The 16,180-nt window shown below is 40.0% G+C and overlaps 1 protein-coding gene across 24 annotated transcripts in view; it reads left to right on the top strand.

Annotated features, from left to right (window-relative positions):
- The window catches only part of ARPP21 (cAMP regulated phosphoprotein 21), a 193,436-nt gene that overhangs the window by 147,935 nt on the left and 29,321 nt on the right, over nucleotides 1-16,180 (top strand). For all 24 annotated transcript variants that reach the window (XM_042888339.1, XM_042888353.1, XM_042888340.1 and 21 more), the window contains 2 exons: nucleotides 1,114-1,377; nucleotides 9,528-9,654. In XM_042888339.1, coding sequence (XP_042744273.1) covers nucleotides 1,114-1,377; nucleotides 9,528-9,654 — 391 coding nt within the window. The remainder of the gene's footprint in view (nucleotides 1-1,113; nucleotides 1,378-9,527; nucleotides 9,655-16,180) is intronic.

Raw genomic sequence — 16,180 nt, 5'->3', positions numbered from 1 at the left:
GGCTGTGGAGCAAATGCTTGCTGCTGTGCTTACCACAAAAAGCCATGTTTTTCTGTTCTGAAGTTTCCTGCAGATAAATATATTGTGCAGGATGACTTTGGAGAGTAGACGCCACAGGAATGTCAACATAATCAAAGACAATCAATCATTTATAAAACAAAATTGATGTTTTAAATATGAATGATTTTTGCATTGCTTATTGCCCATCCCTGAGGGGGGGAATAAGAAATCTGCATATTAGCACACTAGATAGTTTTATGAGGGGTGTATTACTATATAAAATACACTTTTATCTTGGACATTTAAAAGTCTTGTAATCTGGGCACAAATGAAGATGCGCAGATCAACCTTTATAAATCTTTGACCTTCATGAAATAAACTTGAGAGCTGATTTTCAACGAATCTTTTTGCAAGACTGAACAGGTACTGTCTAGAATCCTTCTATCATTACCAGCATGTAACAAGACCTAGGTCCATTGACTTAACGCGGTATGTTCATCCTACCATAGACTTTTTTTCCCCTCTGCAGTCAAATAAAACTTGTTTCTTTCCAACGCTGCATTGGAAGTTTTGAAATAAGAACCAAAAGCTTAGCTTTTTTACCTTCTCTATGTTTGCAACCTTGGATTATCAAAACGGTCCAAAAAGGAAAAGATCTGCACGTGAATTCCTGTTGGGATCATTTTGAAAAACAGGTGAAATTACCACCATGTCTTTGGATGAGGAATTTTGTGTTTGCCGAGAAGGTATTCATCATAAAGTTACTTTCATGCCCTTTTTATTGAAAATGTCATCTTCTGAACACTGTAAAGTTCACTGACATTTGGGGAAAAAAAAAAAAAAGGACATGGGGAGGGTAAAAGCCAAAATAATTGGCTTTTGTGTCAGGCCATGCCAACCACCTTGCACCCTTTGTCAGAGCATTTAAAGTCATTTTCGTTTTAATTGCCTCCATTCTTTCTAGATATCTCTGCAAAGTTTGGCACTTATTCCAGCTGAGCAACTCCTTTTCCCCTCATGCTCTGTTTGAACCTATTTTGTTTTGCTGATTTGCTTAAATGTCTACCGCAGACATCATGTCTACATCGTTTTCTACTGACTTTTGCCCTGCAGCGAGATGACATGACCACCCAGTTTAACCAGATGAGCTTAAGTCGTCAGTCATCTGGAGACAACCCCGAATCGCCTTCTGGTCCTGTCTACCCATCACCCATTCTACAGCAGCCTGCCCAGCAGACGGGTTACATCATGGCTTCCCCAACTCAACAGCTTCCCCCAGGAGGCTTTACAGGTTCAGGTCCACCAGTGTCCCAGCAAGTGCTGCAGCCACCACCGCCACCCCAGGGCTTTGTGCAACAGCCACCACCACCTGCTCAGGTAGGCAGAACCTCCTCTTCTTTCTGTTGCCAGTGTGGCGTGGTGCTCATTGTAAAATCAGAAAGACAATGTTAAAAATATTCTCCAGGATATTCTCCAAAATATTATTTTGATTTTTTTTCCTGCCTTGGCAAAGGTTTAGCAGATTTGCAGGCAGCAGGAAACTTGCAAAGCCTCTATCGGTTCTGGGGTTTCAGCAATTCCTTCCTTATCCCCAAACCATTTTTTGAATGTGTATTTGAACTACAGGACACATCTGCAGATGAATATGGAGGAGGACGGTGAGTAAATATCCATAGTCCTTTTTCCTTGTATATATCAAGAGCACCATACACACCAGCCCAGGTAGTCGTTAATCATATTTAATTGACTTGAACATGTGAGATGTCACAGATCAGTAATTTTTACTGTCTTCTTGAAGACTGATAATGTTTTTCTGTTCACTACCAAACATCTCTACTTGTCTCCTGGGTACCTTTACAGAATATTGAAAGTGATTACTGTCAAGAAGTAAAATGCACAGATGACTTTCTGGCCTATTATCAAAGCATACACTTGAAAAAGCCAAATTTCTTATCCAATTATAGATACAATTTTAAAGTAGAGTTTAAATCAAATTATTAATACCATGCCTCCTGTTTTTTCTGTTTTTGAAGGAAGTATTCAAAAAATAAAGTTAAAAAATTCATTATTTATTTAGCGCAAAAGGAATTTAAATTCTAGTGCTTCTTTGCTTTTAACTTCCTAGCAAAAATCTGCAATTATCTTTGTTACCACAATTCCATGTTGCCGTCTTTCTGAAGAATTTGTGCTTTTATAGTTCTTTAAGTGGGCTAAAGATCTAGTGCCTCACTAATTAATAAAAAAAATAAATGAAGTACTGATGCTCACGTCCCACAGAGGACTGTGACATCCCTTGTATCTGTTGTTATAAGCTCTACACCCATTTTTCTGAGAAAAGGCCTACGAAAAATAATATTTAGGAGCTCAAATTTAAAACTGACTTTTTTAATGGAAAAGACTGCTAGGAAAGGATTTCAGTGTTTGTCAAATGTGGAATTTTTCCAAATCTTGAGGTGAAAAGATGATCTGAAAAGCAGAATCCCCTAATGCATTCCTCGCCTGGTCCAGGCTGCTTTTATAGGTGAATAAGCTGGGGTTGTCCAGCAGTCTTTCCTCACATCTAACTCCTAATGTCTTCAGTGCTTTCAAGCATATTTAACCAAGGTTCACAACACTTCTGGTAACCCACATCTCTCGAGTGCCTCTGCGGCACTGATGGCATACATGGAACACCTTATTCTGGATGTCATCTCCAAGCAAGTGGAAGAAAAAAAGAAGGTTATCAGGAGTAGCAACATGAATTCACCAAGGGAAAATCATGCTTGACCAATCCAGTAGTCCCCTATGATGTCATGACCACCTGAGTAAATGAGGAGAGAGCAGTGGATGTTGTCTACCTTGATGTCAGCAAGGCTTTTAGCACTGTCTCCCATAACATCCTCACAGATAAGCTTAGACAGCATGGGATAGATGAGTGGAAAGTGAGGTGGATAGGAAACTGTCTGACTGGCAGAGCTCAGAGGGTTATAATCAGTGGTGCAGAGTGTGGTTGAAGGCCTGTAGCTAGTGGTGTTCCTCAGGGTTTGGTACTGGGTCTGGTCTTGTTCAACATCATCAACAGCCTGGATGAAGGGGTAAAGTCCACCCTCAATAAGTTTGTTGATGATATGAAGCTGAGAGGAATGGCTGACACACCAGAAGGCTGTGCTGCCATTCAGTGAGACTTGGGCCGGCTGGACAGTTGGGCAGAGAGGAACCTGATGAGGTCCAACAGTAGCAAGTGGTAAGGTCCTGTACCTGGGGAGGAATAACTGCATGCATCAGTACAGGTCAGAGCTGACCTGCTGGAAGGGAGCTCTGTGGAGAAGGTAAGTCCTGGTGGACAACAGAGGGTGACCATGAGTCAGCAGTGTGTCCTTGTGGCCAAGAAAGCCAATGGTATCTTGGAGCGCATTAAAAAGAATGTGGGCAGCAGTTCGATGGAGGGAGTTCTTCTCGCTCTCTACTTTCTTTACCCTGGTGAGGCCACACCTGGAATACTGTGTCCAGTTCTGGGCTCCTAATTCCAAGAACAACAAGGAACTTCCAGAGAGAGTCCAGCGGAGGGCTGCAAAAACGGTGAGGGGTCTGGAGCACTTCCCTCACGAGGAATGTCTGAGATCTGAGACTGTTTATTACAAAGAAAAGACTGATGGGGGATCGTATCAATGTTTATGTTTTTCTGAACTTACTTCACAGCCACTTGCTGAACGCTGTCATGCATTGGTCATCTGAGGGCTGAGTGGTGAGTCCTCATCCTGGTGATGGGTAAACTGGGTGCAGGATGTTCACCCGGACTAGTTTAGTGTCTCTGTGAAGCTGTGTTCTCTCATTATTAATACTATTTCTATTGTTAGTGGTGAGGCAGAAACTCTCTGAAAGGAGATGTAAGGAGGAGGTGCCTTTTTATCTGTAGGCTGGTGTAGGGCCAATACTGTGCTAACGGTGTGTCTATTGGCTGCTATCCGTGTCCGTACCCCAGATGTGGTGCATACAGGGACTTTCCTCCTGCATCATAATACATTGGAGAGTTACTGAAGGCAAAATAAGTATCTTCTGAGCTTGCAGCAGCTTTCATTATTTTCTTTAGGAATGCAAGGATGCACATGCATGCCATTCATCTCCAAATTGTCACTGTTCCAAAAAGTCCATCTTTTTCAGATACCTGTGTGGAAGTGGGCTTGTGGAGGTCAGGCCCTGCTGCCCATGCCTGTGTATTATGAAAGTACAGCGGTCTTGGTCTGCTGAGGAGGGAGGCAGCAGCTTTTTTGCATCAGAATAGACAGATGGGAAATCCTGATGTAGAATACGCATGGTGATTTGTGGGCTACTCATAGCATGCATAGGGCAAACTGGGGATCTCTCTTACAGAAAGCTAAGCAAAGCCTTGAGAAATAGTAGTTCCTCCACTGCAAGTTCCTTTACCAGCCTTACCAGTTCAGTCTGCTGGGCAGGGCAGCTATACCATGCTCCCCTTCCCCAGTCACAACACAACTTGACTGCGGCACTGACTTAATCTCAGTATGAATCCCTTATTACTCTTTTGGACTTAGATGCAACACTAGGCTGGTTTCAGATGCCAAGTCAGGTAGTATGAGAGAATCTTAAAAACAAAAAGAGTAATAGGGGTAGTAATGCATGCAAACACTGTGATGCATTAATCAATGCAAAGTAATCAATGTAAAAGCCCTTTTATATCTTGAATGTTTCTTTTGGATTTATACCAGTAAAAAGGAGACTTGACTCTAATGGCTGATTAGTTCCCATAAATGCATTGCTTATAAGGATCTAGTAGATTGGCTGTGGGGCCCCCTGTGCTGTTGGAAAATGGGAGCAACAAAAATTTGGGTAGAAGTACTGTGAGTATGAGCATTTCCTTTGTAGGCTGAAAGAGAAGCAAGAAAAGCTCTCCAAGCTTACAAGCCCAAAGGTACTGTTATTTTTTTTATTAGCTTTTGTATCAAAGTTCAAGAAAATATGGCTATACACCAGCGCTCTGAGATTCTGTATCAAAACAGAAGCAGACTTGAGTTCCAAAGAGCTTGCCTAAGAAGTGATGAGAGGACCCTTTATACATCTTATGCTGCATCTTTCCTTACAGCTGTTCTTCAGTTTAACAACCAAGTCATGATTTAATAACCTGAAAATAGCAATCTGTCTTTGTTCAGCCAGCTGGCAAAAAAACCCTTAGTCTGTGTTTGCTGAAAGAGACTTTTAGCAACAGATTCCTATTTGCTTTCTGTATCACAAATAGCAATCATCTTCACTTTCTCAATTTTCTTCTCTGTCTGATGATTCTTCTGTAGCACTTAAGGGCCCAAAGCTGCCAGTAAGGGCCTGCATTACTTGTCATTGGTACTTGTCATTGCTCAACATTTGCTTCTTCTTGTTTCTGCCTCTGCAAATGAAGAGATGGGGAAAACTGTAAATACTGTGATAATGACAAGGCATACGCTCATTGAAGTTACTTCCACCTCTAGCTCTTTGGGAAAGTTGTACTGGCAAAGTGATATGCAAAAGTGAGATTGTACAAATTCTTGGTGAGGCTGGGAGAAATAATACAGGTTGAAGGATTTTTCACCTGAATGAATTTTGTCATCGTTAATTTGAGCTGGCTCTATTTAGAATTGCACCTCCTAGAAACTTTGTAGCTACCATGAGGCAAACTCTTTATTCATGGCATGGCTCCAGTGAGAGACATGAAAAAAGGTTGGGAGTCAATTTGAAGGCAGAATTCCTACATGTGGGTGGGTCTTAATGACCTGATAAAATCGTACTGGTGGAAGTGCTTGCAGGTGTTGCACACAGGCCATTATTTTTTGTTACTATTCTTGCAGTTGTTATGGAGGATGGAGGGAAGAGAGAAATGCTTAACGAAAGATGCAGCCCAGTCAGTAACTATACTGGAAAGAAATGTTCCTCCATGCTTCAAGACATTATTGTGGTTTCTGTTGTCTTTTCTCCAGTTTTAGGTAATCGTAGCTGCCATTTTAGCAATAGTGTCAGCATCACGAATCATCTAGGTGAAGGTGTTAATTCAAACCTAATTGAACATCAGCAGTGCCTATGAGTTGGCAGAATCAAGCTGTGAGTCAGCAGGGAGATAAGCTAGGAAAGTGAAAATCAGTCCAAAGGAAGTGTATTCCTACTACAAGAAAATAAACAGTGTACCTAATAATTTAAAGGAAGCTGTTAAGAGAATAGTCTGAGAGACCTAGGCTAACAAAGAGCTTTTGAACTGTATGTGGATGGGAGAAAGCAGAAAGCCAGTGCTGTGTTGAGTCACTGCCCATCATGTAGAGCCATAGCATAATGAAAGGAGAAAAAATGATGGCAGTTCATGGCCATGGGTGCCTTGGAAGCAATGTGCCCACTCCTGTTGCAGATTAAGTTAAATAAAAAAGACTAAACACAGACATGTATTAATGGTCAGCATCCAAAGAGGGGATTCACCTTCAGAATAAGAATGTCTCCAATGGAAATGATCACTTGTCAGATATTTTAAGGGTAATTATTACTGAGGGGATTTTTTTACTATGTCAACAATTAAGACAATGGAGTAAAGTCTACAGGCGAGAAAAGACAGCATCTTCTTGGATTATGGTCTCTATATAACCATATAGCTGAGTTGATGTACTTGTTAGGGTAGTCAAAACTTTTCAGTTCTGTAAATGATAAATGCTATACTTGCTAGAATACATTGTGCTTGCTAAAGGTTCCAGTTTAGACTGTGTATTCACATGGGAAAGTAATTCAAAAATAAGTTGACTTTTCAGTAGGCTTCAACGGAAATGTAACGTGTTTATTTGGAGAGAACATGAGCAAGATGTTAGTAATGCTGATGTAATGAAAAACTGAAAAATTCAGGAGGGTCTGAGTAGACATTGTAAGCAGTATTTACTTCCTCTAATTTCACTGTTCACTAAAGAACAAATAACTTGTCTCAACTACTGAGGTATTGATGTACTCAAGATAAATGAAAGTGGATCCTTCCAGACCCCTCAGTCACTGAAGACTTATTATATTCATGTTTACATTTTACACCAAGCCATTTTTTTAATGCCTGATCTCTTCTTTTCAGTCAGTGTGTGATTCCTAGCAAATTCATCCATCAATCTTTATAAATTAAATGATTTTTTACCCAGTACTCCTACCACTAACGTTTTTCAGGGTGATAGATTACACTCTGAAAAGCTTCCAAATGGAGTATATAACAAATGTTTTAGATCCCAGTGAACTGAGAAGATGAGAGAAAACTCTTTCACTAATTCTGAAAGGTTAATGTGTGATTAAAAAATAATAATTCCAAATACACCCAGGGTTTCAGTGTAAGTACAGGTTTTGTACATGTTCGACTATAAAGCTCACTTCAAAACTTATGCTGTTTAGGCTTCATTTTAAAGCTCTTATCTACAGTCTCTTTCCATGGGAGACATTTCATACACACTCGTGTTTTCAAATATCTAGAGGTATGTCTGCAGAAGGAAAATTAGGAAGCTTAAAGTAAATCAAATAAATTTAAATCCTTTAAAAGCTGCAGTCAGGACAAGTGGGAGTATTTCCAGAGAGGTTTAATATCCTTTAATTTGTAGCGTAGTGTAATAAAAATAATAGTTTTTTAAAAATTGAGATCTGTTCCTCTGTTTCAAGGCAAGATCAACTATTTTCAGGGACTTCACTAAGCTTGAGTCCTCTCACCTTGTTTAACTCTGCTATTTCTGTGTCTTGCTGAGAGCTATCCAGTTTCCACATGATGGAAACTGGCCTGATCATACTGGCATACTGGCCTGATCCCTTACTCATGCTGTTTTGAGGTACCCTGATGTCTCGCTCTACTTTCCTGATACCCTATGGCTTTTATTTGCAGAGAAACAAATTAATTGTACTTTTTGCCCATTTCACAAGTTTTGCTTCTGTTACTTTACTCTCCAAGAAAACAAATGACTCAACAGCTGTAGCCATTAGTTGTCACCTGGTGTTGTGTGGAAGGAGGATAGCTTACAGCAGTTTTCAGTCAAAGCATTTGTGTCTTCTTCGTATGTGTTTGAATCTAGCTGATATCATCTAGAGGAGAAAAACAAAAGCAAAAAAGCTACGTGATTTCCATTGGTTTAAGAGAAAAAATAGCAATTCTTGAAAAACAAATGGGAATTCATCTTCTCGATTGACAGGTGATATTAATTATCAGTCTGTCTGTGGGTTTCACTTTACCAACATCATCTAGTCAGTACTGTTTATCCCAATACTTTTTCCACCATAGTTGCTGATTAGTGTTCGCTTGCCCAATTAGCCATCCATATCCTCACCTTTCAGGTGTCCTTCTGTATACAAAATTATGCACTTACCTTTACTTCACTGATATTTATTTAATGGATAATTAGATTGTCCAACGTGAACAATATGAATTTCAAATTTTATGGATAATCAATTGTTCAACTCCTCCACAGCCATTCCCTCCATGGAAATAAAAGTGGCAAAAGTAGTTCTAAGATTTGCATGAAAAAAAACAAAAGCATTTTCCGTGATTTTGTGGAAGTGTCTGAGTAGGATAAATACTGCGTGATTTATTAAGAAATGCTGAAAGATGTGGTAAAAGTTGTGAGGGAAGCATCACTGAAGCCTGCTTCCCTCTGCAGTTTGGTACCATAAGCTCTTGAACTTTGGTACCTGCAGAATCAACTGCAGCTGAAAATGAAAAATGTTGAGTGCTTTGAACTTGCCAGGGGTCAGTTGAAAACTGTTTAGCTCACGTCTCAGTAATGGCGATATAGCTTGTACAGGAAAAATCTTTAGCTCCAGTCACCCTCAGCCTTCGTGTTCAGCTACATGATGAGGTGATGTAGTACATGTTGTTCTGTAGTAATAACAGAAAAGAGAAGCCCCCTTAGCAGAACTTGCTGGATCAATGCCTACCCTTAGCTCCCCCAAGAAAACCACTATGACTGTTTTTGCACACCAAGTATGAGAGAGGCTTAAAAGGGAAGTGTTAACATAAGGATGTAGCTAATAAAAGTAGGAATTTAATAATAGTTTTGTACAAGTATCACAGCAATATGCATTCTATCTTTCCCGCTATCTCTCCTATATATTTTTTACTCCAGTTTTGCCTCAAACTGACCATGTCCCCCAGCGTTCACTTTGTGGTTTAATATGCTGTCTCTGTGTATTATGTTAATACGAATGGTGTTACTTGCATGCATTTTTCTGCAGCATTTGATATTTTACAGCAATTTCTTTAGTTTGTGTGTAGTTTTCTGCATATGCATCATGTGTTTTTGTCCCTTCTCACTGCCACTTTTTTCCATCTATTTCTTAAAGCACGGAGAGCAAACTGTGTAGCAGCCCTTTTCCTAGCAGAGCTGAAAGCAACCAGGAGTGCTTGAAGAGATGTGATGCAAATCTCTCCTCTTGATTGCAGTTATTGCTGACCTATTTACTTTAACTCATGCTCTCCTTCCTTTTTTTGTTTTGTTTTGTAAATCTAAAACACTAAAGAGTTTCAGAGTACATAGTTAGGTTCTGTTGTCTCTATTTCTCTCTTCCTGCAGATGCCAGTGTATTATTACCCATCTGGTCAGTACCCTACCTCAACAACTCAGCAGTACAGACCCATTGCCTCAGTTCAGTACAATGCACAGCGGAGTCAACAAATCCCACAGACTGCACAGCAAGCAGGTATTTATGTCTGTTATTCATTTCTCCATCTACTCACAGTGCCTTTTGCTTATGAAGTTTATTGGTTGTGTTTTAATTGTAAACTGAAAAATAGTGGAGAAAGTTGGTTGCTGTTTTCTTTGAAAATATGTTGAAAATCGAGAAACTGTGCTTGGAGATACCGAGCAATGGAAGAATGGAGATTGCATTCTCCACCACTGCTGTCCTGTATGCAGTGCCATGTCCTTGGTGCTCTGCATGACAGGGGCACAGAGAGAACATGAGCAATCACAGTACATCTTCAAGGCACGGTTTTACCCTTCATCATGCAAACTCCACAAAACATTTGTAAATTGACATGTTTCAGCCCCATGCCAAAGATTTGTAACAGCGCAGACCGGGTTGGTGCTGTGTTCATCTTGGTTGTGCCCTACCGCCTTCTGCTGTACCTGGGCCTGGGAAGCAGTGAGGTGGTCCTTGAGGTTGGGGCCAGAGGGAGCAGTTCCCCAGGAATGTCCAGCTGGAAGGGGGGCCGTTACACTGTAAGAGAGTGAGTAGCAGGTCTCACAGTGAACCGGTCTCTTTTCCTGCTGTGTCATGCCACTCCTGATGACACCAGAGTAGGAGAGACATAGGCAGACATGGGTAAGTGCATGCTGGGGAGGGCAGGGTTTCGCTTGTGGAAGAGTCCTTGCATTTCAAACAAATAAACAGCTCTTCTGGCTTTGGAGGTTTTTGTTTACGTCATCAGTTGTCTGTTTCTTTAGTGCAAATCTCCATTCACATAATATCTCTAACAGTAACCCCAAGGAGGTGGTGCTGTTTCCCGGTAGGGCTTGCAATTACAGACCTGCCGGGTAGGGTAAAGCATTCATCTTTCTGTCTGGGTTTGACAGAAGCTCCTCTGAATGGCATAGCGGGTTCCTGCAAAGGCATTGATAGGAAAGCCTTTTAAGATGCAAGTCAAGAACCCAGACACAAGATGTGAACAAGATGTACAGGGTCATCCAGCTTGTCACCCTGTCTTTGTAATGTGACTGCTGGCAATTTTGTTCATGTTCTCTCAGGCGCTTAAGGAAACAAAGACACAGCAAACACAGCTACAACTAAGCAACTGATTACTCTTTTCTTTTGTTTGTTTTTTAAAGCTGTTCTATGCTTTAATAAAAATGGTGTTGTTTTGGATGGTTTTGTGGTGGCTGTCAGTGTCTGCTTTCCTAACTTTCTGTTTCTACATTCCTGAGAAAGAAGGAGGTGAGATATTGCACAGAGGTCATCTGTCTCTTGTAGCTTCTCATGCCTAGCGGTCTGGCACCATATTTATTATCTCAATGTAGTGGATCTTTGAACCCAAATACAAATCAACTTAAAAGACATCTGGCTTTGCTGTGTTATTATGAAAGCATATTTATCAGTTTAATGCTGCATCTGTAGGATAGTGGGGCTTATAGTAAATGAAGGGCAGAGAAGATGGTCTGAAATGCTTAAGTGATGTTCTGGAGACAATTCAGCTCTTTGATCTTGAGGTTGTCATAATTTTAAAGATACATTTTAGCACAGTAGCCATTAAATTTGAGTGCAGACAATACAGAGATGCAAATACAAATTTTGTTTCTGTTTACTGCATCATTTTCTGTGCATGTTTGGAAAACGTGAGTCAAGGAGACTGTAAAATCTCTGGCGCATCAATCTTTTCCTGCTATTCACTCTTTCAGCTGCCTGCTCACTTGGAAACATTATTCTTATCTTGTTTCAAAATGAAAACATTTTGACTACGGTTTAGACTCCCTGCTGTGGCAACTGCAAGCATTTAGCTGTTCTCAAATCTTGAGACTTCGCTGGGAACAAATTCCTCAAACTGCTTCATCCTTTGTGCTCAGATACATCCTTCTAGATAATTCTTGTCTGAGCATATGACAGGCATTACAGGAAGCATCCTGAAGGTTCCTACAGATCTTTTCCTTGAGATACGATGCAGGAATCAATTCATGAAGGTAGGCTCCTGAGCTGGGTCACCTTGGATGTGCACCAGGATGGAGATGTTATCCCCCTTGTGCCATCAGGATGTGGCTGCTGTTGGGGCTCAGTACTGCTCCGTGCGTCCAAAGAAAAGGAACTACAGCCTACAGCAAAGTGAATTCCATCCTGTGTTTCTGGTGTTTTGTTTAGTTTTGTAAATCTCTTCAACTTGAAATTTTGACTGGAATCTGGGAAGTTACTGAGAATCTGCAGAAGTAGTTTTAGCTAAGCCAATACAGATTGTGTTAGCAAATTTGTAATGTCAAAAGTTGCTTCTGAGGCAGGAAATGAAGAGTGTCAGGAGCACTTTTAGGTCAGTTAAATGTTTAGGAGGTAACATTCATGGTCATAGTTGATCACTGAAAGAATATGAAGTGATGACTGAAATTTCAGTGATTGGGTGTCCAAGGATGGACACCTGCATATTGCAGATAATTGGTAGCTTCTGCTGTGCCTTTGTGGCATGTTTCTCCTTCAAGCCACTGTCTGTTATGAGCCTTCAGAAGAATCATGTCCTCTCAGTTTCCATCTGTCAAACCTGATAGAAAGTAGACACTGAGCGAAGTTACTTTGGGGGTTATTTGAGGAAGACTGACATGGTAATCACACAAATGTATCCTTCAGAAACCAGGCGAGGAAAACATAAAAAAGAAAAACACTTCTAAACCTTCCTAGAAATGTGCATTGGTTGGAAAATAGCAACTGTGGACTGAGTATTTCAGACCACTGTTTCCCTACTGTGCTCCAGAACAGCAGGGAGCAGGTTGTGCTTGTGCTGGAGGTGACTAGGGATGGCAAAAGGAAGATGTGACAGAGAACAGAGTTGCTGAAACAGAGCACAGGTAGAGGGTATTGACGATGGGAAGGGGGAACAGCTGGGAAAGAGGCAAGCAAAAAGCTGATTTTAGGAATGATTTCTACGAAGAGCTCACGTTGCTCATGGCTGCAGTGCAGGTAGGCTCTCCCAGAGCCAGGCTGGCTGCCTGGGCTTATTGACTGCTCACATGGCAGTATCAGCCTGGAAAAATGCTTTATTAAATATAAAGTTTGCCTTCTTGAAGGGGCTTTTGGAAGCTTTCAAAGCACCAGTTGGGAGTTTGGATTTTGGTTTTCCCATTTAGGGCTGCAGAGATCGAAGTTTGATCTAATGCCAGCAATTTGTTTTCATTTTTCTTAGAAAAGGTCTTTTCAGAAGCAGAGCGATATTGATGACTTTTATAGCAAGCAGATGAAGTAAACTATCAGTGCAGCATCTGTAGTGGCTAAGGGTGTCTGTATTCTCTCATGGTTCTGGAAGGAGAGCAATATTAAGTTAAAATGGCTCCAAGGCAGAAAAAAAGATGAGCTCACCTAATATTAGATTAGAGTTCTGACAGCAATCAATTATTTGGAGAGAAGGATGAGAAATTCTTATTTACTTTTTTTTTTTCTTTTTTTTTTTAAAGCTTGCATGAGAAGTGACACAATTCCTAGCAGAAGCATGTTATCCATGAAGATTTTTACTTTCATATTTGTTTCTATTCAGGACCCAGTCAAAGATGTGGTATTTGATGTTTTGGTAGCACATTGCATGAGCAGAAATACTTTTTCACTTGGATACGTGCCATCATAACTCTTCTTCATGGTGCATCTTCTGCACTATTATAGTATCCAGTTGCGTGCACTGGCAGTGATTCCAGATATTGTCTGAGTCAAGACAGGATGCCACACCAGGGCATGCACAGAGCATGTTAGCTGCATTCTGCTCAGAGGACTGTTCTCAAAAGCAGAATGCTTCTTTTTTTCAGACTGTGCACGTCTTGCTATTAGCATGTCAGCATGTTCAATACTTCTCAATGCCCAGTTCTGTAAAAGTATGAAGCAAATATGTTATTGTATTCTCATCTAGCTGTACTCTATAAATTGCACCTCTGACATCATCAGTATTTCCTTCTTCAACCAGTCACCTTTATGTTGGTGGTTTTGAAAGCGTTAAATCCTGGTTATCGTGGTTGAATAAAAAATAGAGATATATTGATGACAAGTCAGTAATGATTTGCGTTTCACCATGGTAGAAGAAATCAGCAATGGGCTGTCTTATGTCTGTGTGTCTGTATTTACTTTCATTACAGTAAGTGCACTGCACTTAGAGGATTTTTCATCTTTTAAGTGCTTCATAAAGATGAGAGGGATAAGTACATGAGTATTACTTTGGGATATATAACTGTTGTTGCTGTTCACCAATGAACAAGCTGCAACAAATTATGTGATTTTTTTTTCCTACTTTGATTCATTATTGTGTGTCTGTCTCGCATGTTCCAGATAATTTCAGAGTACTACATAAATTTTATGGATAAAATCATGTTTAGATTCTTGTTTAGGCTGTGCAACTGAAAGGCAGTTAGCTTGGTTTGTCACACAGTTGTATGGTAAAAACATGTGGCATGTGTTTTGCATTGGCAATGAAGATTTTCTACTAAGGAAACTAAAGCTAAAGCTTTTAGCATTCGGTTGAAATATGTTTTCAGCCAAAGCTTTGCACTGTAATATATCCAGAGAAAATAAGATGGTATTCAGCATAAGTGGCTGGTCTGCAGTTCCTTCAGTCAATATAGTGGTTTTAGGATTTTTGGTTTGTTTGAGAATCAACAGATGTTTCCTTTATAACCTGTTTCAGTGTCCAGATAGCACTGGTATGCTCAGATTTCATAGGAGATCTACACTTTGTCCTAAAAGCAGAGCAATTCATTATGTACAGTTGTACCTTTGACAAAAGGAAGATGTTGTGTGAGGAAGGGATGTGTCTGAACACTGTCCAGATGCAAAATCTCTGCTTGGGAAGTGTGCATGGATATTATGTCAACAGCAGGTGTTTGTCACGGAGGACAATTCATATTTCTGATGAACGACTGTTAGTGGGCTTTACAGCTTTCCAGTAAGAAAAAAAAATAGAGGTAAATGAATCTCTCATGCATCTCCAAAACAAATTTTAAGTAAAGACAAAATGTACCGTAACAGAATCCATAAATTTGCTTAACTACAAATAGAGTCAAATTGACAATGAAATACTGATTTTTGGTTCAATTTAAACTTTTTGGTGTCAATGCAGTGAAAGAGTGCTATGTTCAAATCTCCTTCATCTTTTCTGTCTTCCAAAAGCATATGTCACTAAAAACTGATACTGAGAAGGAAAAAAAAGTGGGGGAAAGGTAATGTGCAGCACTAGAAAGAAAAAAAATGGGTTTGTTATGGTGGTCATTACAGAACCTTATAAAGAAAGATTATAGCTTACTGCTTTCATTAGCAGTCTGACAGGAGCTCATGGTCCATGACAGATTTGTTTGCATAATGCCACCAATAATTTCTGTGCTTATATAAACATAAACAACTTCAAATTTTAAGTATCTAATTATCTAAAGAAGCTGTTTTTCCAACAGTAATTGCTTACTGCACTACTGGAAGAGAATTGTACTGAAGGTGTCCATCTGTATTGAATAACCAGAGTTGCAAATGCTGTATTTTTTCAGCAGACACTGCTTTTCTTGAGGAGCTTTCAAGGGGCTATCTCTCACTGTAACAGAATTGTGACAGGAACAGGAGACAGACAGAGCCTTACTGTTTTAGATACTTAAATGTAGTGCTGGAGGCAAACCGTACAATTCAGGCATTCCTCTGGTGTGAGAATTCCACATGCTTTGGCCCAAGGAGGTCTTACGTTTTTCACTGATGGGAAAACGATCACCAGGATCTTTGCTATTCTGGAGTGTTCTCTACCTTTCCTGCATCGCTTCCCTTAGGTAGATGAAAGAGGAGTCTGAAGGTATTACTGCATGTAGGACTTGTCAGGAGGTGGCTGGGTGAGACAAAACGTTTTGAAGTTTCTAGTCTTAGAAACGCTAAGTGAAATTGTCCTTCAGGCACTAAGCAAAAAAGGTGCACCAATAAGCGACAAGCATCTGGTTTTACAGAGTAACTGTAATTTAAATTAGTAGCAGAATGAGTACCACTAAACTTCCTGTAGCATTCTGGATCTTGAAAATTAAAAGGCAGAATAACTTCCGTTGAACAGCTTTGCTCCTTTTCAAATGCCTCATGTGTTCTGCATTCACACTGAGAGGGAGGAAATATTGAGGGAAGAGAACCCTGGTAAACTGAAATTTGTATGTATCTTAAGACAGGCATTTTGGGGCTTTTCTTCTAAATTTTCTCAAGTTTTGTTCAACTTTCCTAGTTCTAGTTAAAATCTAAGTTATTTCTGATATATTCCTAGAGTTTCAGACTGAAATACATATATATATGTTACTAAATAAGTATGTATTAATGTCACACTTGTTAATAAGCAGGAGTAAACAGAGAGAGAAAAGATTTCTAGCATCACTGTGCAATGAGTAGCACGCTAAAACATCCCTTGCAAAAAATTGCAGAGGCCATGCTAAGATGTAGGGAGCACTCTGAGGTATTAAACAATGTCTACAAAGAATCTTTGTATCTCTGTCTTTTCTTTGCCAGAAAGTCATACATCATCTCTATTGCTAATTCTGTGTTCTAT

The sequence above is a fragment of the Lagopus leucura genome, unplaced genomic scaffold (assembly GCF_019238085.1).
Source record: "Lagopus leucura isolate 7727_CA_CO unplaced genomic scaffold, USGS_WTPT01 Super-Scaffold_100157, whole genome shotgun sequence".
NCBI lineage: Eukaryota > Metazoa > Chordata > Aves > Galliformes > Phasianidae > Lagopus > Lagopus leucura.
This window is presented reverse-complemented; position numbering and strand designations above follow the sequence as displayed.